The sequence below is a fragment of the Acanthochromis polyacanthus genome, chromosome 13 (genome assembly GCF_021347895.1).
Source record: "Acanthochromis polyacanthus isolate Apoly-LR-REF ecotype Palm Island chromosome 13, KAUST_Apoly_ChrSc, whole genome shotgun sequence".
Lineage (NCBI taxonomy): Eukaryota > Metazoa > Chordata > Actinopteri > Pomacentridae > Acanthochromis > Acanthochromis polyacanthus.
Window position 1 is genome coordinate 18,112,659 of NC_067125.1, and position 21,123 is coordinate 18,133,781.

Genomic DNA, 21,123 nt, shown 5'->3' on the forward strand with positions numbered 1-21,123 from the left:
AACTAAAACACAGCTGCAGAAATTAAAATTATTTTTAAAAAGTTTGTTTTCTATAAACAATATAATCAAGTAGTGTCTTGGAAGGTACTCTTCTGTAACTTCACAGAAAATAAAAACGCAGCTGTGGAAGGTGCTTTTGGAGACGAAAGTGGAAGAGTCCTCCCCCGCCTCCTAGATGGAGTTGGTACGGTCCTTCATGGCGTAAAGTTTCCTTCCGCATCGAGCGCAGTGTGTGAAGTGAACCTGACACAAAGAGGAGAGGAGAAGGTAAGCTGCACTCCAAACTTACACTCTCAATCGTTTTACATCAAGCTGCAGTCTGTGGTGACTACACTTCAGTGATACCATACTTACACCGAAGCTAGAAACTTAAAAACACACCGGAAATACGACGTTTTTTCAACAGACATTAGCTTTACGCAAGTCCTGACTCCAGTGTTACGCAAGGCTAACTTATCTCGTTTCATCAGCATGTGTACTTTTAAGGTAGACTTGATAAGATATGTGCACATTGTGTTGAAGATTTAACTTTTATGCCCTTGAATTTAGCAGAATTTAGTAAAGCGTTGTGTTTTCAAGCGGTGTTGTCACTGTCCAGGGAATAGTCGTGGCCCACTCTCACTGGAATTCACTTTCCTCATTGTAGCTGAGCGCCGGCAGTGTTTTGGAGACAGAGAGCAAAAAAAAAAAAAAACCCTATTCGGACAGGGGATAGGTGAGGCTTAGAGGGAATCAAAGTTCATACACGTTTATTGCAATTCGGTGCCAACATCTCCACTGTTACATAAAATATTTGTTCAGAGGAGAAAAGTTGAACTGTCAGGATGACCTCCAGTAAACTGTCTGGTTTAATGGTCATTAATACCCGAGAACTGCTCTTAGAGCTTCTTTCATTTGACTTAACCGGCTTCTAATCAACGAGCCACATGATTTTGAATACATCAAGTGTTGGCAGACAGTAGCCGGTAGTATTTGGCAGAACACAACAGTGCATTTATCAGGTGAATGACTTAATCTGCCGTGACAGAGGCCTTTGATATAGGTGAGGCTATTCAAAACATGTTTATTGTTATTTAGATTTTACTGTTTCATAGGCCACAAGGAAACAAATGTATTTGAGTAATATTTGAGGTGTGTTCGTAAAGAATACACTTGTTCAATTGCATTTTATCCACCTCTGTGTTGAAATTAACAAGAAAAACTACAAACATTTAGTTTATTAGTCATCTGTAAAACAATTGCCTATAGTTTTGTGTGTAGTTTAGCTGGTCTTGTTGCTCACTCACACCATTGTTACCTTGACACAGAAGTACATTGTGTAGTCATGTTGAGGTGCTAATTGAGCCTGCTGGGAGATAACTAAGCCAGGCAATAGTAAGGAGATATAGTATTGTAAAACACGAGGGACTGTATAAGCTGTGTAAGAAATGCGTACAGCTCATACAACATAAGTTGGTAAACTCCCGGTTGTGGATACTGTTTGCCTCAGTTTAGTGCCTGTTTTTCCTGAATGATCACGTGGCCACTCAATTATCAGTTCATTTTGTGCAGCAAGCTAAAATGTATACACCTTTATTTGTTCTAATCTCACTGATGAGTGTTTATAACAGGATGTCCTCATAGTTGAAGGTGGTTACCACTTTACAGCAATGTTTCCTAATAAGGCAAATAATAAGGCAAAGTTTTAGCAAGCTATTTCTAATACGTGTGTTGCTGCTGAATAGTATTTCAACCAGAACGCACTTACAAAGTTTTACAACTTTAAAAAAAACAAGAACAAAACTGTGCTGCTCCCCACATATGTTGGTGACAGTTGTTATTAAATAACTAAGTTTAGGCTGTTAAAAATATGGATATTGGTCTATGTATTGTTACCAATTTTGAGAAGCTCCCCTTATTTGTCATTATCTCCCTATCTGTGAACTGATTTGCTTAATTTATCAGTGAGTCAGTAGTGAGCGTGAGTGAGTGTTGGGCGAGCGTCTGCATGACTGTGTCAAATTGTTTGGAGTTCAAGCCGGTTGACAGGTTCAGTAAACCTGATTTCATTGTTTTCAGTCTTTGAACCAAACTGAAACCTGAGTGCTCAGAACCTGAAGTCCTCTTGTGCTCAGTGTGAAAAGAGCTGATGTTGAGGATGCATGACAAGAAATTCCTCATGCGTCGAGGGCGGTGGCTTGCAATGTTGTAACATGTTGAGCCTAAATGTAAATCAATTGTCCAATACAGGGTTCTTACCAGCATTTTTTTACAGCGTAATGGCAGGTCGGGATGGCCCAACACCATGCGCACGAGCAATAGTCTTAATTAAATCGTGCGAGCGGCCAGCCCAGTTGTCAGCCAATGAGCATCACGCAGATGCTCCAAATGCTTGTGATTTAGGTCACTATTCACCATACATGGCATCACGAAAAAAACCGAGGCATGCTAATTGTAACCCCGAGATTGGAAGCGACTCTTAATTTTAGACGGGAACGGGTCAATCGACAGGAAAGTACAGCTGAGGTGGGGGGATATAAATTAACCTAGATAGGCACCCAGTCGATAAAAACAAACGCACATGGCGTTATCTGTCAAAATAACTCTCTTTCACAGCGCCAACTGCCCCAATAAAAAAGTTTTCTCACATAAATATGGAAATACTACGCAAGCAAATGTGGTCAAAACACAATACCACAACTTGAAAGGCAGCGTAGCGGCCCTAATCACAGCGTAATCTTTGAAACTGACAGCATAACGGCCCGTTACGCTGAAATGCGCTGGCGAGAACCCTGCAATAGTGCTTGCACAAAAGCCGTCATTGTATGATACAGCATGCAGAATATTGCTCACATATGTCAGCAGTCATATGTTCTGTGCAGCGGCTTTACCGTTTTTCAGCCAGAAGTCCTGGGTTGTACTTAGTTAAAGTTTTAAACTCAGACTGTAAAAGTAAAACACATTTTTAGAATGCACATTTTATTCTGGATTCGATATTGGTCTTTAAAAACTTTAAAATGAAATATCAGCGCAAAGCGAATATTGACAGGTAGATGAAATTATGCTGAATGCTGCGTCTCTGGTGTCTACCTTTTGGTCAGACGTTTGTTTTCCAACTTGTAAAATAGGTGAAATCTGCCCTTGTTTTAGATATTGTCAAAATTGTATCAGAGAATAATCATTCTAGCCTGTAAAAGAGTATGAACACTGTTAAAATTTTTTTATTTAGCGCAGTGTACAATTAAAAAATATTGTAATTTATGTCTGTGCATGCTGGTGGGCCATGACAATCAGAGCTTCTGATAATAATTTGCTAATTACGTTTCAGGAGAGGCTCGATATCCTCTCTAAAAAACATTAATTTACCATAAATAAAAGTGCATATATCGGTATCAATCAGAATTCATTGGCGAAAATCAAATGTGCACTGTGCCTCTAGTATAAAAGCATCTTCAAGTGCATTTTTATACATAACTCTGCTAATAATAATTTAATTAATATTTTAGTCTGTAGAGTGTGTTCAACATAATGCCAATCCTTGAGAGTCTCAACTGTTGTTCTCAAACTGCTTGTGTAGCCTAACCAGCAGTCAGATAATTTGTATATACATTAACAAAACATTCATGAGCTGGAAGTGGCAAATATTTGCTGTTTTTACATTTTCTGTGTTGTTTCTGTCCTCGTGTAGAGCGGCAACATGGCAGACATGGACCCTGCGACCACAACCCAAACTGAACCCATGATGGAGGAAGAGGCGTCTCTTTTCACCAGCCTTGACGTCATCCTCTTCACCGTATTGGCTGGCATTGTCCTTTATTTTGTCATGAACCGCAAGAAACCTGAGCCCATTCCCGAATTCAAGAAGCTCGATACGCCGTGAGTATCCATTTGGGGTATTCCGGGGGAGACATTTACAAGCAGGTAGTCGGGTCTGAATAAACAGATTTCATGTCGGATCTGACTACATGTTGCTATTTGAGTAACTAATAAAGGCTGCTACCAGCTTAAGAAACAAGTTGAAACACTTAAGTTGCAAAATGTAAGGAGAAGAAACAGATTTTTTTTATTTAAAGTTTTTTTTACACTTTTTGTTGCATGTACTAGTGTTAAATGAATCGCTGTATTATGTTGATAGCTTGGGACATCAAAAGATTTCATTTTCTCTCCTTGCTGCCTAGAACATGTAATGGTTACACTTAAAAGACCTTGTCATCCAGTTTTGGTTGCATGTTGTCATTGTGTTTTCTAGCAGAATTACTGTCAAATAAAGCTGAGACATATTTGTAAATGATAGCTACAGGCCGCTATGTTTCAAGTGGTGCGTACACACGAACGCACGTGTGCAGGGATACTTGAACAGTACAGCAAATCAGCTGTGGGTCCAAAGCCTGCTTTTAAGAATGACAAGTGTTAGCAATGGGGATTATGTCATCGGTTGGTTTAACTTTTAACTAACTATAAACTGTACTCTCTTTGCATCTGTTTTGCATCAGTAGCTCTTCCTGTTTATCCAGTAACAGGTTGGGACAAAATACTGTATTGTTCAGAAGTTTTGGGTCACTTAGAAATGTCTTTAATTTTGAAAGAAAACATTTTTTTTTCAATCAAATTACATTAAATGAATGATCAATACAGTCTAGACATTGTTAATGTGGTAAATGACTATTCTAGTTGGAAACGGCAGATTTTTAATGGAATATCTCCATAGGGGTACAGAGTAACATTTCCAGCAACCATCACTCCTGTGTTCTAATGCTACATTGTGTTAGCTAATGGTGTTGAAAGGCTAATTGATGATTAGAAAACCCTTGTGCCGTTATGTTAGCACATGAATAACAGGGTCAGTTTTCATGGAAAACATGAAATTGTCTGGGTGACCCCGAACTTTTGAATGGTAGTGTAGGTTTTGCTGAACAAAGCTTCCAAAGAGGCTCAGTGCTTACTTTGACACAGACAGTTTTTTGAACAGTAAATTGTTCGCTCATGATGCTGGCTATAGCTTTTGTCCCAGAATTAATGACGTGCACCGTATTGTGTAGGTAAATAAATTCGCAATACCTTTGCTGATCTCTGCTCCTTATCACTGAAATGAGGCAATAATGAAATAAAATCTTTTCTAGGACTGAGCGGTCAGTTAGGAATGCCTTAGTCATCTGTGTAATATGGTATTGGTATTGTCCTCAAACTGGTTTTGTAATTTACTTTCAAATGTAGTTATTGCCATATTCATTTCTGTTTTTTAGTCATTGAGATTAACTAATGAATTTCTCATCAAAATGTGTCATGTATTTGTATAAATAGCTGTAAAATATGGGTTTAGAATTACAAAAAGGAGAATCTGGAATATTCTTTCTTCATTAAAGTATTTTTTTAGGTTGATTTTTTTTTTTATCTTTTAACATATTAATGCAGATTTGTCCATTATGATTAATCTGATTAGAAATTTTAAGGCAATTAACCCATCTTCAGCACAAAATGACTCAAAATCCCTGAAATGTCTCTGGCAACGCATTTTGGGCAGTTTGTCCAAGTAGGTTTCCTGCCGCACATGTGCGACATGGGAAGTTGATTTGGTAGTGGCAGAAGCAACCAGCTCGAAATGAAAGACACTGAACAGTACGTTGGGCGTCTCGGTGGGAAATGTGAATGCTGTGTATGTATGTATGTATGTATGTATGTATATATATATATATGTATGTATGTCAGGGTAGAGACTGCGATTTGGTGGAATTGGAGTTTCTACCAGTAGAGATTGCAATTGTAATCTCTACCAGTAGAAACTCCAATTCAGTTCAAGTTGCATTGCCTACTGGTGCAGCTCTGAACTAAAGTCACACTTCAATTTGAAACCAAAAATATCAATATTTAATGGCATTTCTGGTTTGCGTCCACTTGATTCTAGTATAATTGTTATTGATAAGATAAATAGCATAATAGCACTATATGCAGGTGTCGGATGTTTCCTTTCAAACTGTTGTGGTGACATTATTCCATGAATGGCTTTTACTTATGATATCTAAACATCCTCACTTTGAACAAGGTGAGCTGCTCAAGAATTATACAGTGAGACCACGCCTATTGGAAATAACATATAGTGCTATTATGCTTAAGATGAAGCTTGATTAAAAATGAATGATGTTTAATCGTGATTAATCCCCAGCAACCTTGTGATTAATCTGCTTAGCTTTTGTTTGACAGCACTATTTTTAGAAGAAGCATCTATTCATCACCTGCACATTATAGTGAGTGAAATTATTTATTCTTTGTATAAGCCAGCTTAGTTTGAAAGTTGGGGTCTGAATAACAGAAAACAGTGAAAAAGACCTGTAATAATTTCCTGCAGTCCAGTGTAACTTCTTTAGATTTTTTTATTTTATACCACCACCATCTAAATCCTGAAAATATTCAAGTTGAAACGACATAAAACAGAAAGGCAGAAAATCCTCACACCGGAGAAGCTGGATCCAGAATATTTTTGGCCTGATTGCTTCATAAATAGCAATGCCATTTATTTGGTTTTGATTTGACTATCAGTTTGAAGCCCTTGACATGAGTGTGTGAGAGTGCACAGTGTATGGCTCGAGTGAATGTTTCACTAGAAATGACCTTTGTTGTCTCACACCCTCCACTTTTGCACAGTTACACTCATGAACTCAGTTGATCCTAAGTGGACAGCTCATCAGTTTGTACATGAGAAAGCATCTTGAGTCATCTTATTTTTTTCTCTCTATGCAAATACACATTTACAGCATCTATCTTTTCAAAGACAAAATACATTACTTCTTCAAAGGAGTCAAAATAACAATCAACAAAATCTCAATGGTCAAAAAACCTGAAAGGAATATGGCAATAACTACATTTGAAAGTAAATTGCAAAACCAGTTTGAAGGCAATACCATTTACACAGAGATGACTAATGCATACCTACCTGACAGCTTAGTCCAATAAAAGAATTTTTTTTTTTATTATTGCCTCATTTCAATGATAAGGGGCTGAGATCAGCAAAGGTTTTGTGAATTATTTTGCCCACACAATATGGTACACATCATTAATGTGATGCAACAGTGCACTTCCTGTGTCTAGTCTGCCAGACATTGAAAGAAGAAGAAGAAATCACTCCACTGGTGCATGAATGAGCATGCATCCACTTACTCAGTGGTTATATGTTTAAGTGGGTGGTCCTGCATTGTGACCAAGGACACGTTTACTCGTGTGCTGCTGAAAAAATGTGACCCCAGCTCTGACCGTGTCCAAATATACTCAGCAATTGAATCTGAATGTATGTTTAGTACAGTAATAGCTGTACTTAAAGCTGTCAGTTTGATGGGGTCGCATGTTAAAGCGGTATGTGGACACTTACATCGTTGCTCAAAAATCCCCAACTAATCTTTCAGCATATTGTCATAAAAGTGGTCTGAGTAAAAGCTGGACTTTTGCTCCTCCTCCCTGGGTCTGCAAGAATCCGTTCTGACCCCTTTGGGACAGCCTCAATAACTGTTCTAGTACACTGCTTTTGTTTTCCAGATTTCTGCCTACTGCAGCTTTAATGCCAGATAAGAAAGTTGTGAGCCCTCCCTCCCTCCCTCCGTTCTCTCCCCTCATTGCTTATTGGTCAGACTGACTGGATGTAAACTGCAAGGAAAAGTTTGCCATTTCAAGCAGCCTTTTCTCTCTCCTCTGTTACCTGCGTGTTGCTGTTTTCAAAATCCCCTCCACTACAGGAAACGACAACAACATACAGACAGCAACCCCTGAAAATGTACAGCTTTTTTGAGGATTTTGGGGCATGCAGGAAGTCAGTCCTACAATTTTTTTTCAGTGAATTTGTCATTATATTGGCACCTCCTTGCTTGCAAATGTTTCACAAAACAATTCCCTACATCACTATTTTGAGGAAACTCACTGCATCGTTGGTTTAGCTCGGACAACTGTATAGTCCAGTATAACTGTGATTGGTTTAAAGAAATACAAACAAGCCAAGAGTGTTTTTATTCCCTTATTGCAGAATGATGATGAGGTGCAGCCAGACCATTTTGTGCTGCAGAGTGGTCTGGCAATGCAAGACTGCTTATTGGTAAAGTGATGGAGGCTTGGCTTCACTTCAGTGAACTCTACTTGCACTGGCTGCATTTTTAGTCCCTCCCCAACCACAACACAATGTTTTTGGTCACCAGAGTAAAGCTGAGCCGATGGCCAGCAGCAGCCACACTCACTGTGTGGTTGTGTGAATGGACACGAGCTCAGCAAAGGAGATCCTGACCGTTTGTATGAAAACAGGAGCTTGGCTTGAGAAAGACCCCTGGAGAACATGTTTTGCTTTGGAAGAGTCTGTATCTGTGGAGGGTGGGGATACAGGAAGGGAGAACAGAGCAACACAAGCACCAAGCTGGTCTCCCCTCCCCTTAAAGGGGCAGCGATTGCCTAACAGTTATGAAGGGGGCGTAGTCTTCTATGTCTTTCCTGTGCTTTTGTTTTTGGCCCTGAACCCATTTTGAAAGTTCCCTGGAGAGCAAAGGAGGAGGGTGAGCCAAGTTCCTTTTGTGAGCCCTCTCCAAAGGTGGAAAGTTGAGGCAAAAGACAAGAAACCCTTTCTTTGCCCTGAGTTACTTTTTTTTTCATTCTTCTTTCCCCACTCTGTTTTTCTTCTTAAAGTGTGCGTGTGCGGGCTGAGCTGCTCTGCCATTGGAGTAGGGCCATGTCACAAATGGAATCCTTTTATGATAAATGAGGTTGCCATAGCAATGACATTCCCCTCTCTCCTCCACTGAGGTGGGGGCAGGGGATACTTCAGAAACAACTACCATTCACAGCTCCTCAACCCCCTTCAGTGATCCACAGAGGAGTTGCTCTGATAACTGGCCAAATTCTCAGAATGGATCTTGTAGACTTTTTCGTTCGTAACACCTTTCAGAGCGGAGAGGAAAAGGGGCGGGGATGAGGAGGAAGGCATTTTCAGCCCAAGATCATTTCAGTGTGTGTGTGTGTGTGAGTCAAAAGTGTGGGTCTGCAGCTCGACTACATTTTATGGGAAAGTCAGTTTCCCACCATTGTGTTCTCAGTGGTTGCCAGACACTGACAGGACTTGTAGGCTGCTGTGCTGTGTGTGTGTTGGAGCTCTATGTGGAGAGCAGACGGAGCTCGTTTCAGAGAGCAGCACAGGAACAGGCAGAGTTCACATCGTGTTGGAGCCCTGAGGTGACGGCAGGCTGTTCTTCAAATGTCTCTCTGCCTTTCTGGACCAGTACTACTTTTTCATCCTTTGGTTGTGGAGTGTTGACGTCCTGCTTTTGATTTCGAGCGTGGCGGCTCCCGGCGTAGCCTAGCCAGTGGTGCTAGTGGCAGTGTGAGCTACAGGGCTGCATGCCATGGGCTGTGTCTTCTCCCTGCCAGAGGACAGGAGATATGCTGCTGAGAGGTCAGTCAAGTATTCGATTTACTGCTTTAATGCACAGTAAATGTATTTTAATGATGCTTGCATTAAATTGCCTCCAGTATTTGCCTAGACTTAGTCTAATCCAGCTCTTTGATCTGATAGCACAGTTCACACTGGGAAAGTTTTTGAGTCATATATTACAAGTAAGTGCTGAACTGGTGGCTTGTTTCCAATGTGAGCTCTACACACAAGATGTAGTTGCTTGCTTCTAGGCTGGGAAGATAGTGTTATCAAAACCATGTTCCCAGGAGGTTATGTAAGAGATGGAGATAAAATCTGTTTGACTACATGCACAATTTAATTATTGAATGTTCTGTTTTTTTGTCCCTTTCGGCCTCAAGGTCAGTCATTGAACACACTAGCCACTTGCATGTGTGCTGCTGTGTTTCATTTTGTTCTTAAAACTTAAAGTAAGGTTTGGTGTTCATGTTGTTGGTGTCTTTGAATAGCTTGTTAGTTCTCAAAATGGAAAAATGTTGATTGTAAAATATAAGATCACTTCCATGTTCGAATGAGCTTATGTTGCAGAGGAAGACCGAACTGAGTCAGTGCTTGTGTGAAAAGGACTAGTTCCTGGATGGATGAATGAATGGAAAGTTTTGTTTTGACACAGTGTACACTGAATTTACACAAGTAGTCCAGATCATACAAATGACAACTAAACACTGGCATGCTTTTTTTTGTAATGTGGGACTGAAGCCATTGCATTTGAGAGAGAAAATGTACATTAGAAAATGATACCACCCTGGATAAGAACAGAATTTCAACATTTGCAGCACTTGTTGGTTTGTAGTGCGGGCCATTTAAGTGTTGTTATACTTTATTCCAACATGCTTCTAGCCCAGGCTTTGAAATTACAATTTTATCTCTGTTAAAGTCAGATTTAATGTTCATAGAGACATCCTTTATTAATTTAGTTTTTCCCTATTTTAGGCAAACCAACATGAAAAACAAATGATTTGCAGCTCATTTTGCTCTCCGTAATGGTGTTTGGTTTCAGACTGTATTTCCAGAGTTCCAAACACTAGACATTGTGGTGTTTGCTGTGATTGTTTGCATTTATTAGTTGTTGATTCTGCTGTGATTAAGCAATGTTATCAATCATTTATCTGACTAAGAAATAACCAAAGAATGGACTAAAATTTGTTATTGGGCATTTGTCATTGAAAGCACTTGCTAAAATCCTATGCCTGTCCTCATTAACTATTTTTAGAATATCAAACAATTATTTTGCATTTTTAAAGATGAGGAGATTAGTTAAAAGGGGCATCTGTTCCTGCATTTTTGCTGTGACATATGCCCAAGAGACTTGCGTAGGTTTTGAACTCTGGTAACCTGGCTGTTGTCTAATGAAGTACACAGAAATCCTCCTCCCTGTTGAGTGAGTTTGGGGCTGGTGAGGCAGATAGTCTGAGCTGATAACCATTCAGACAGATCCTGCTAAAGCTGTCAGGAATGCTTCGGCTTCAGGGCAAAGCTTAGTTTAAATGTTGATCAGGGATTTACACCTTGCTTTAGAGAATAACCTGTATTGACCATGAGCGCCAGGTTTTGCGGTGCTCTTGGCATCAATCCCACATGACCTGCGCTCTGCACTGCTTTTCTCTTCAAGGTTTCTAGAGGTCATATTTTTGTGACTCAATGTGTGTTAAATGAACTCTGATGCCCCTTTTTACTTTAATTTTGTTGTTTAACTTTTGCAAGTTTTCTTTGTGTCAGATAGTCAACCAATCATGGTAAAAACTTAATAGCAACATGCTCTGTAGAACCAGAAGAGCCAATCGTGTACAGCAGAGTGTAAATGACAAACCTCACATCATCCAGATTTGTTTGGCAGAGCTGCACTGAAAGGGATGAAAGACCTCAGGGCTCGGCTGGTCTGCAGTGGTGGCACCCTGGTCCTCCACCCTGATGCTAACAGCTCTTATTCACCATAGAGAAGGTGTGATACATCACTGAGGAGTTCCCGAGACTCACAAAGCAGTGTCATACTGTGTTGTTGTTGGCCTGCTGCTACATTAACAATCTTGTATAGTTTGTTTTTATTCACTGCAGGCAGTGGAAAAATGCCATGCAGTGAAGCAAAAAGTTATAATACTCTCCACAAATGAATTATGAAAGAATAATGACCCTGTGTACAGCGTTCTCTATAATTATTGGCACCCCGGTTAAGATGTGTTGAAAGCCTTAAAATAAATTCAAATGTTTTGCAGAAGCATGCTCTCACACTGAAAATTGTTGAAAATTGTATTATAGGAGAACATTAGGTGCTGTTTTGTTGGCAAAAGGGGGTTGTACAAAGTATTAACATCAGGGGTGCTAATATCTGTGGCACACATGATTTGATGGAAAAGAATTATTGTGCGATATCCCCCCCCACTGAATAAATGCACTTGAATTAAAGGTTGGATTTTCCATTTTCCTCTTTTTTTTCGTTGCGGTCCTGTATTATTTAGAAAAAAAATGGATTTATTGGAAGCTAAAGAACGCATCTTAACCAGAGGTGCCAATAATTATGTAGGATGCTGTATGCCTTTCCAGCCTGATCTGTCAACATGAAGTGTAATCGTTGTAATCCTCTGCTGTACAGTTCGACTGTCTTCATATAGGTTTAGTAAATCTAGTGTTTTAATATACTGCTGTTCAGCTTTAATGACTGTGTTACAGTCTTGTGCTCCTGAATAGTGAAAATCTGAAGATAGTTTTGTAGCCTTTTGTTCCTTCTTCAGTGCAGGCAGAATTGCAGCTGTGGCATCAGAGCTTTGATGCTGAATGAAGCGCTGCTGCCTTTCATTTGCCTCAGTAATAGATTTGGCTTCCTATGTTCCTTTCTATTCAACGTGTGTTTGTGCATGTTGTTTTGATCTGTTTCAATTCATTAATGACTTTCTGGAGGAGTCTGGACCAGGATTTTGAATCATCGTGAGGTTTGACACACGGTGATTACAGATCAACTGCTTCCTCCTCTGTACTGCTGTGAGTTGCAGATTGTGGCGTTACTGAGTCTGTATGAGTCATGTTTGTGTGAACGCTGAGTTACCGTTTTAGGGGTTTTTGTGAGAACAAATGGTAGCAGTGACTAGACAAAATGTTTCAGTTCCTCAAGAATTGGTGCCAAACATTTAAATACTCAAACCACAGGCTACAATTCTGATCAGTGTGGTCTTATTAATGTGATATTTTTATTTTTTGTGTGGCAAATGATAACCTTGACTTTATACCCAGGTCTACTATTTTGCTTTTGTCTTTGTCTTGCCTCATTTTTTTTTTCATCTGGTTGTATTTGCGTAATGTCTGTTGCTCTGTGTCTAGTTTGCTTTTTTTTTATACTCTGAAGCACTTAGTGGTGTCTGCTCTTAAAGGTCCTATACAAGTAAAATATGCTCACTTTTGTTTAGAAGATGATTCAGCATGTGTTGAAGCATGTTCCTTTCTCATTAATCATTAGTCTCCTGCTTGACCTTTCTAAGAAAAGCCTAGTAACTTCTACAGTAAACCTTTAGTTATTGATCTTTCAGGCCTCACTGCGACCTTATCGTGCTTTTGTGTTCCCCGCCAGTACCAGTTTTTTCTGGTTAAATGAGTAATCTGTAAATGACCACTAGCGCTGCAAGTCACAACAAGGCTTTAGGTATACTTACAGGTGGTCACTAAATAAACGGAAGCTATTTAATCTCTCCCACTACTATTACTAGTAATATTTGTAAAAAGGTCCATATTTTCAGTTGTGATCAGGTTAAATACATAAATCATTTTCATTATCTCATGAAATCTGTGTATAGAGACCAAAGATTTAATTTTGCCTTTAAATTGTATACAGTTGTTCCACCACAGCTCTGTGAAAATTCTGACTGCATGGTCAATATAATGACCAGAAACTTCTAGGTTTGCTATTTTCAGAGAAAAGAAGAACCGTTTCTAATTGCAGTTCTATTGTAATGCAATTCAATAACAAGCCAAATCTCCTTTTGTTTCCCAGAGCACCCACCGCACGAGAGACAAGTTTCATCGAGAAAATGAAGAAAACTGTGAGTAACTTGCTTTAATGGCTATGTTATATTTTTGTTCTTTAAGAGCTGTTTTGTTGCTGTTGATTCAAGTGTTAATACTGCATGAAAAGCTGATTTCAGATGAGGAGTTCAGCCATTTGGACTTACAGATATGCTTTGTTAAATAGTTTTCATGCTAAAGCCCTTTTTAGTTGACTGACTTTGGCATTGGTTTCCCCATTAATACCTGTAGTATTTGCAAATTGAAGCCTATAACTCCTTTTATAGTGGGTTATTTTTTCCTAACCCGTAGCTGAAAATCAACATCCACTGAAGAGTTAAATGTAGTTTTCTGCCTCTTTTACTCAGTGGGTGACAGAGATGGTGATTGTAATTGTCTCTCTGCTAATGTGACTATGTCAAGATTTCAAAACACTGTTTGGTCCACCACTTTGAAGCCAGAATTGACCAAAGACTTTGGTTTTGAATCATGTGGTTTTGCAGTGAATGGTTCAGATACCATGATGGTAGTAGAAAAGAATTTTTGCTCCCACTGCTATTTAAATATGCATCTGCTGGTCTTTGTCATGAATTGTCGTAGCAGCAATGTTGCCTGGGATGAAACATTTTCTGAATTACACACAGGTGGAGATGGATGTTTGTGTAAAGATGAGCTGGATATTGAAAACATTTGAAGTAATTTAAAAGTTGTGTCAGTCTTTTTGTTTACACCAGAAATGCTGTAGTTCTAAATGCAGCATGTCAAGATTTGGGAGCAAACATTCAGAATATATTTTAGGTAAATTACAATCGATGCTATGCTTTCTTGTAATAGCAGCAACGCTGACACTAGACATGAGGAAAAGCTTAGCTCTTACTTATAGTTGAGGAAGAAAGCTTTTGCATGAACAATATAAATGCCTTTGTGCCTTTCTGTGGACAGGGAAAGAACATCATTGTGTTCTACGGCTCCCAGACGGGCACAGGAGAAGAATTTGCAAACAGACTTTCCAAAGACGCTCAACGCTACGGCATGAAAGGAATGGCTGCTGATCCAGAGGAGTATGAAATGGTAATTTGCATCAGTGGAGCAACATACAAACCACAGAGTTAAAGTGAACAGAAGTTCTTCTTTTTCTTTGTCAGTTAATACTTAAAGCTGCCAGTAAATGGAAAAAGTAAAAAAATCCTGTTGCTGTGCTAAAATATAATGCAATTCAGGCAAGTGAGTACAGAAACACCAAGGTGCAGCATATGCTCATATCAGAAATTATTTATTTATTCATTCATTTATTTGATCAGGGACCATGCAATTATCATAGCACGCATAGAACTGATGCATTACATATAGAGTGTATAGCATTGAGCTAATTTTCAACGTTTAGTGTTTTGGTCGCAAATGTACGGAGTCGACAATATTGTAACTTCAAGTTTTAATAACGAACTTTGGTTATTTATTCTGGTTTGCAGGGAGGAAAACTCATCAGACAGCAGTCAAATACTGGAGACAAACGTCCTTAAAATGATCAGTTTGACAGTGTTTACTGTTTCTTATTTCGATGTCTTGTGGTATAGGGGGAGCTGTCCCGTCTGTCTGAGATTCCCAACTCCCTGGCCATATTCTGCATGGCCACCTATGGTGAAGGAGACCCAACAGATAATGCCCAGGACTTCTATGACTGGCTGCAGGAAAATGATGATGAAGACCTCTCTGGTCTAAACTACACTGTGAGTGTTTCTGCTCAAATTTTATTTGTATAAAGTCTTTCAAATTCAGTTTTATTACATATGAATTGCTTTGGTGTTTATTGACACAAACTGGATGTTTAGGGTTCCACAGCGCATCAGGTGTCCCAACAGAGAGCAAAATGCATTCCTTGCATGATGTGTGTTCTGTACCGGTGTGCTTGGTCTTGTTATTCATTCATTCATCAATTATTTTCATAATTCGTCTTATTTTACTGTCAGTGCCCCAAAATATTGAATTTGTTGTAATTTCAGCTCAATAAAGGAAATTAATTCTCAGATTTGATAACCTGGAACCATTAATTATTGTATAACGCATAGTAATTACACTTGGCATTTTCGCTCTGAGTAATTAAAATCAAATTATCTCAACTATCATACACTTAATGTGTATGACTATTTGTCATTGTGCACATTTACTTTAAAGCTTTTGTTTTGCTCCCTAACTACACCCTTGCAGTATCAGTTTTTAAATAATAATATAAGGTAATATTGCTCTGATATTTGTGTAGCTGGCTTAGACTACTGATATAAACAGGGTGGATTTGCATTACTCCTCTAGCAAACACGAAAGGTATGAATCATATACATTTCTATTCGGATGTTATTCCTGTTGTAGCACCAGAGCCTGTTACTATTACGAGTCACTCAGTCGGTTTGCATGTCTGTCTACTGACACAGCAACAGGCTTCACTAACATGAGCTGCATCAGGCTTTGTATGCGTCATGAAAGAAAGGGCTTTGTGTGTCATGTGTGACCTTTGTATTCATGTGCGTCTTTGTGCCGTTGTTGGGATGTAGCGTCTGTGGCCTCATTGGAGTGAAGAACCTGATTATGGGAAATCTAGTTAAGTTCTTAGCTGCTGTTGAGTCCTTTCCCCCAGTAGTTTATCTTTTGATAAGCAGAGAAGCAGTAAAACATATCACTAGTTGATTTATTATTTACACAAGAATATTTAAGAATAATTTTGTCATGCACTCTTATTTCCAATTTAACCTTCTGAATCTGTTACAATTTCTCTCACTATGGGCTCATTTTTGCTGCAGTATAAAGTGATGCTATGGAAACGACACAACCATGGCTAGAAATGCGGTTTACGTTTTTACATTTACAAACTAATTGTTTTTCACACTACTCTGCACACCAACACATTTCATCAAGCTGAATGTGTTGTCCAACTTGCTGCACAGCATTACATTTTTACGCCATACTGCATTTATTTTACTCATCAAATACGTTTAGTTTTCCTCTGAATCTGTCTAATTTATGTCCATCCTAGTCTCCTCTCTGCTCTGTGTGAACTTGGTCTGCAATTCACTGGAAAAGTCACAGAATTGTATTAAGTGAATGTTACTGTAGCACATGAAAGACAGTCTAAAAGTTCAAACCCTTTGATTCTTTCTGTTTTTACAGTTTCAGGTTCTGATAAATGGTGTAATTTGACTGTGCATGTGCGTGTGTCTTTCTTTTAAGGCAGCATGCCATTCAAACCTTTTGACTTTTTTTTTTTTTTTTTAGGTTCAGAAGTTTAACCTTTTTTTTTCATTACTGTAACCTCGTCTGCTTCCAGGTATTTGCTTTGGGCAATAAAACATACGAACACTACAATGCAATGGGAAAATATGTGGACAAAAGACTGGAAGAACTGGGAGCCAAACGCATCTTTGATCTTGGTTTGGGAGATGATGATGGCAAGTAAGTGACAAATTAATCTTCCGAGCCTCAAAGGAAGAGATCATCTTTATTTTCTGTGGTGCAGCACAAACTGTGTTATGTGGACACAATAATGATCACTCTATAAGTACATGGACAGCAGCTGAACCAGGATGTCGCTTGTTGCCTTTGGAACTTGTTGAGTACATTCACGCCCAGTCAGACAATTAACCCTTTACATTGTGAACGCTGTATCAACCTCTTGAGCAACTCACAGGTCAGAATAACATTGCATGCAGGCTTATCATATCTCAGTTGCCATAACATTTGCTTTCAGTGTGACCTGTGTCATAGAAAGACAACCTCATATGACGCTTTATGGCCACAAAACTGTTAAAATCCTTTATATGTTTTCTTCATCCAGCAGATGTTGTGGGCTGTAATAGAAATTACTTCCTGAGAGGCAGATGTGTTATTTTCAGAAGTAGGGACAGATCATTATTCTCATGTGTTTTGTCTTCGAAGAAACCTTATAAGATGTTTTTCTTAAGTGGTTTCACATGAAAGTAGAAGAAAACTTTGTGAGGCAGCATACTTTTTGAATCAGTGTTAATTAAAACCGTCTGCTTTTTCTTTTTTAGTCTGGAAGAGGACTTTGTTTCTTGGAGAGAGCAGTTCTGGCCGGCCGTCTGTGAGCACTTTGGAGTGGAAGCTTTAGGAGATGAGTCGAGGTGCATTTCTGGACACTCTTTTTGCATTATTTGATCATTTGTGGATTTCTTTCCATTTATATTGGTTATATTAGTCCTTAATTTTCATCCCTTTACATCAAAACCCTTTTTTACAGTCCTTTTGCCTGCATTTTTCCCTGTAGTGCCCCTCAAAAAAGAAGCTTCACCTCTGTGTTAACCTGGTTTCCCTCTGTATATATACAGTGCATGAAGAGCCTAATATCAGTGTGTTCTTTTGCACAGCATTCGGCAGTATGTGCTGAAGGAACACACTGACATCAACATGAACAAAGTGTACACAGGCGAGATTGGCCGCCTGCAGAGTTTTGAGGTTCAGAAGCCGTAAGTATTGTAGCAGAGACTCACTTGCCTACCAGAACTCATTCATCATTACAGTGCTGCCTGTTCAGTCATCGCTCATATGTCATCTACTGTCATAACTGCTAAATTTACCAAGAATTAAGCTTTGTGCCCCCTAGTGGGCAAGTGCTACACATTTTTATAGCCTCTTTTAATGAAATCTTAGTAACTAGTTTATTTACTGAGTAACAGAGCTGGTCATTTTTATTTCAAATGATTTTTTGTCATTTTCTATGACCACGTGCAGCTCCTTGTAATTGCTTGTGCATATTTAACTGTGGTTCTTTTTTGTAGGCCCTTTGATGCGAAGAACCCTTTCCTGGCTCCAGTCACTGTTAACCGCAAGCTGAACAAAGCTGGTGAGAGACATCTTATGCATCTGGAGCTCGACATAACCGGCTCCAAGATCAGGTAAGACTGGTTGTTTGTAAGTAGTTAATTGCTTGACTGGGCTTTTTTTCTTCCTCTAAATACATCCCTGATGTCATTCTAGGACATGACCAACTCTGATTCATGTTATGCTTTATGAACACAGGTCAAAATCAAAATTTTTGTGATTTCAGATACGAGTCAGGAGACCACGTTGCCGTTTTCCCCACAAACGACTCTGCGCTGGTGAACAAGTTGGGACAGCTTCTTGGAGTGGACCTTGACGTGGTTATCTCTCTTAACAACCTTGATGGTATGGCAATGACAACCAGAAAACATTAACACCCCCTTGATATCTAGATTTGCAGTATCAGCTCTCCTAATGCATGTGATCTGGAATTTATCACTGCAATTACACATTATTGTTGCAGTCTTATTACTTTACTTTTATTATTAATTGAATACATTTCCTGTGATGGTGAAGGTCATCACGTGTACTTAGATTGCGTAAGTGATGATTAAGGCTGCCCCAGTTTGATGTTTTATTGAAATTACTGAGAATTAAATGCACAATCTTTAAACATGAAATGCTTAACACTTTGCCACTTCAACAGACATGCATTTAATTCATTCTGTTTAAAAAAACACTTAACAGACATGAAATGTATTAATGCAAGCTTTCACTTATATTAATATGTTAAATAAGTGAAAACACTAATTACTTACAGAATTATGTCATTGTCAATATTCAGCCCTCCCTAACGTCTTGTCAAGTTGGCAGGTAGTTAACAGTCTTCATACAAAGACAACGCTTTGTGGGTTCAGGCACGCTTTATTATCTCCACATGAATTACTAAACTGAAAATACAAGAAAACCACAGTAAATAACAACATACATGAAATATGCGTATAAACAAAGCCAGCTAGCTTGATACTAATTTCTATGTAAAAACCGACTGACATGCTAACAGAAAATACTATGACAAAATTAAACTGAGCAGCATTTCACTTGCTTAATACAATGGAACATACGGTAAGTAATTCAATACTCACAGGCATATATTTTTCCTATTCTGAAAAAAGATAACAAACTCTGAAACTCTACTGCTTTCACCTGCTGGTTACAGAACAGGAAGTAGCTACGGATACCTATAAGGCTTGAAACCCACATTGGAAATTATAACCCAGGCCAAACTGCAGGGTGCCACCTGGTGGTGCATGGCTGCAAGAACAGTGGCAGCACACTCCTTGCTTGGTGTAACTCTTTATACCACTATGTATTGAAATTATGAAAGGGAAAAACTACTTCTGAGATAGGTTTCAAGTAAACTTTAAGTGTAGGCTGTCTAACTACTTTGACCTCAATATTTCGCACCCTACCATCTTGACTAGGTATAGTCTTAACAAGTCCAGTTACCAGTCTGTTCTTTTGGCCTGTGCATTCTTAAAGGGGAACTTCAGTTTTTTCAACCTGGGGTCTGTTTTCATATGTGAGTGATGGAGAAATGAATTTTCGACATAGCTCCAGTATTTAGCCAGGCAGGCAGCTTCACAGCTCAGCTAGCGAAAAGTATGGGGCAACTTGCCCCCCCCCCCCCCCCCCCCCCCCGTGTCAAAGTTCGCCCTAACGTGCTTTTTTGCCCCCCACACTGACCGGCTCAGAAATTCTCAACGAGTGTCCCACAACATACTAGAGATGAGAAGTGAACGAAAACCTCCACATTACTTGGCGATCGCTATTTGTTGTGGTCTGTATCCAAATCTCAGGACATTAGAAAGCAAATCTCGTTCTGAAATTGCGCGATAGCTCGTGCCACATCACCGGTTTTGGCGCGAGACACAACCTGCAGGACAGCATCTCCTTCCTGCAGGTTGCATCTCACAGCATGCCCCTTCTTCCTGGGTTCAAGTGTGGTCAAATACTCCAGTCTCCATCTTCTCCAAAATGCATCAGCCCTGAACTTTCCTCCAGTGCTTGCTGGACAGGTTGCTTGCATCAAAATCTCCAAAAACAGCTGACAGCAACTCCACCTTCTGCATTGGCAAAATTGATGGAGTGAGAACTGTACCAAGGGTCTTGAGTTCATAACAGCAGTGACCTCTGCCATCAGAGTGATAGGACCTTCTTGTGAGGAGGAATGTGTTCTTTTTTTTAGGAGAAGAGCGTCCAGGATACATTGTGCAACGCCGATCATTCTCTCCCACACTCCGCTCATGTAAGAGGAGTGAGGAGGGTTGAAGGTTTAGGTACATTTGTTATCTTGGAGGTAAGTTTTCAGATCAGGGTCATCTGTATTAAAACTGAGTTCTTTGCAGGCCCCAACGAAGTTTGTATTTCGATCAGAAAGAAGTGTTTTTACAGGTCTTCTGACTGCTGCAAAACGTCTGAGTGCATTAATGAAGCTTATTGTGGTCATGGACTCTATCACTTAAGTGTGCACCACTCTGGTGCTCAAACACGTGAACATGATGGCCCAGCGTTTGCGTTCAGCATGACCACCTCTTGTTCTTCTGGAGATCCCTGTCCATGGGCTGAAAATGTCTAAGCCGGCGTGTGAACGGTGTTTCAGGAGAAAGTCTGTCCTGTGGCAAGTCGGACATCTTTTGTTCCTCCAGCTTCTCTCTTCATTTCCTGCTGACAATGCACTTGTATATCACATTTGACACAAGTCTCTTTCCCCCAGTTAGCCACAGTCCAGCTGATCTAACAGCACCCTCTGCGAAATGTCGTCCTTGGTGTGCAACTAGTGTCTTACCAACAAGGCAGCAATATGAGATTTGGGAATGATTATAAGGTGTCTGTCATCAAAAGGCAAGTCTGCTGAGGATTTTCGGTCACTGATTCTCAACAGTCCATCTTTG

At 39.5% G+C, this 21,123-nt stretch overlaps 1 protein-coding gene across 1 annotated transcript in view; it reads left to right on the forward strand.

Annotated features, from left to right (window-relative positions):
* The first annotated feature begins 107 nt into the window (after positions 1-107).
* Positions 108-21,123, forward strand: part of porb (P450 (cytochrome) oxidoreductase b) — a 30,306-nt gene continuing 9,290 nt past the window's right edge. The window contains 10 exon segments of the mRNA XM_051958250.1: positions 108-267; positions 3,668-3,855; positions 13,392-13,440; positions 14,345-14,473; positions 14,977-15,129; positions 16,719-16,843; positions 17,443-17,532; positions 17,776-17,874; positions 18,187-18,303; positions 18,456-18,602. Of these exon segments, the coding sequence (XP_051814210.1) occupies positions 3,677-3,855; positions 13,392-13,440; positions 14,345-14,473; positions 14,977-15,129; positions 16,719-16,843; positions 17,443-17,532; positions 17,776-17,874; positions 18,187-18,303; positions 18,456-18,602 (1,088 nt within the window). The 5' untranslated portion in view covers positions 108-267; positions 3,668-3,676.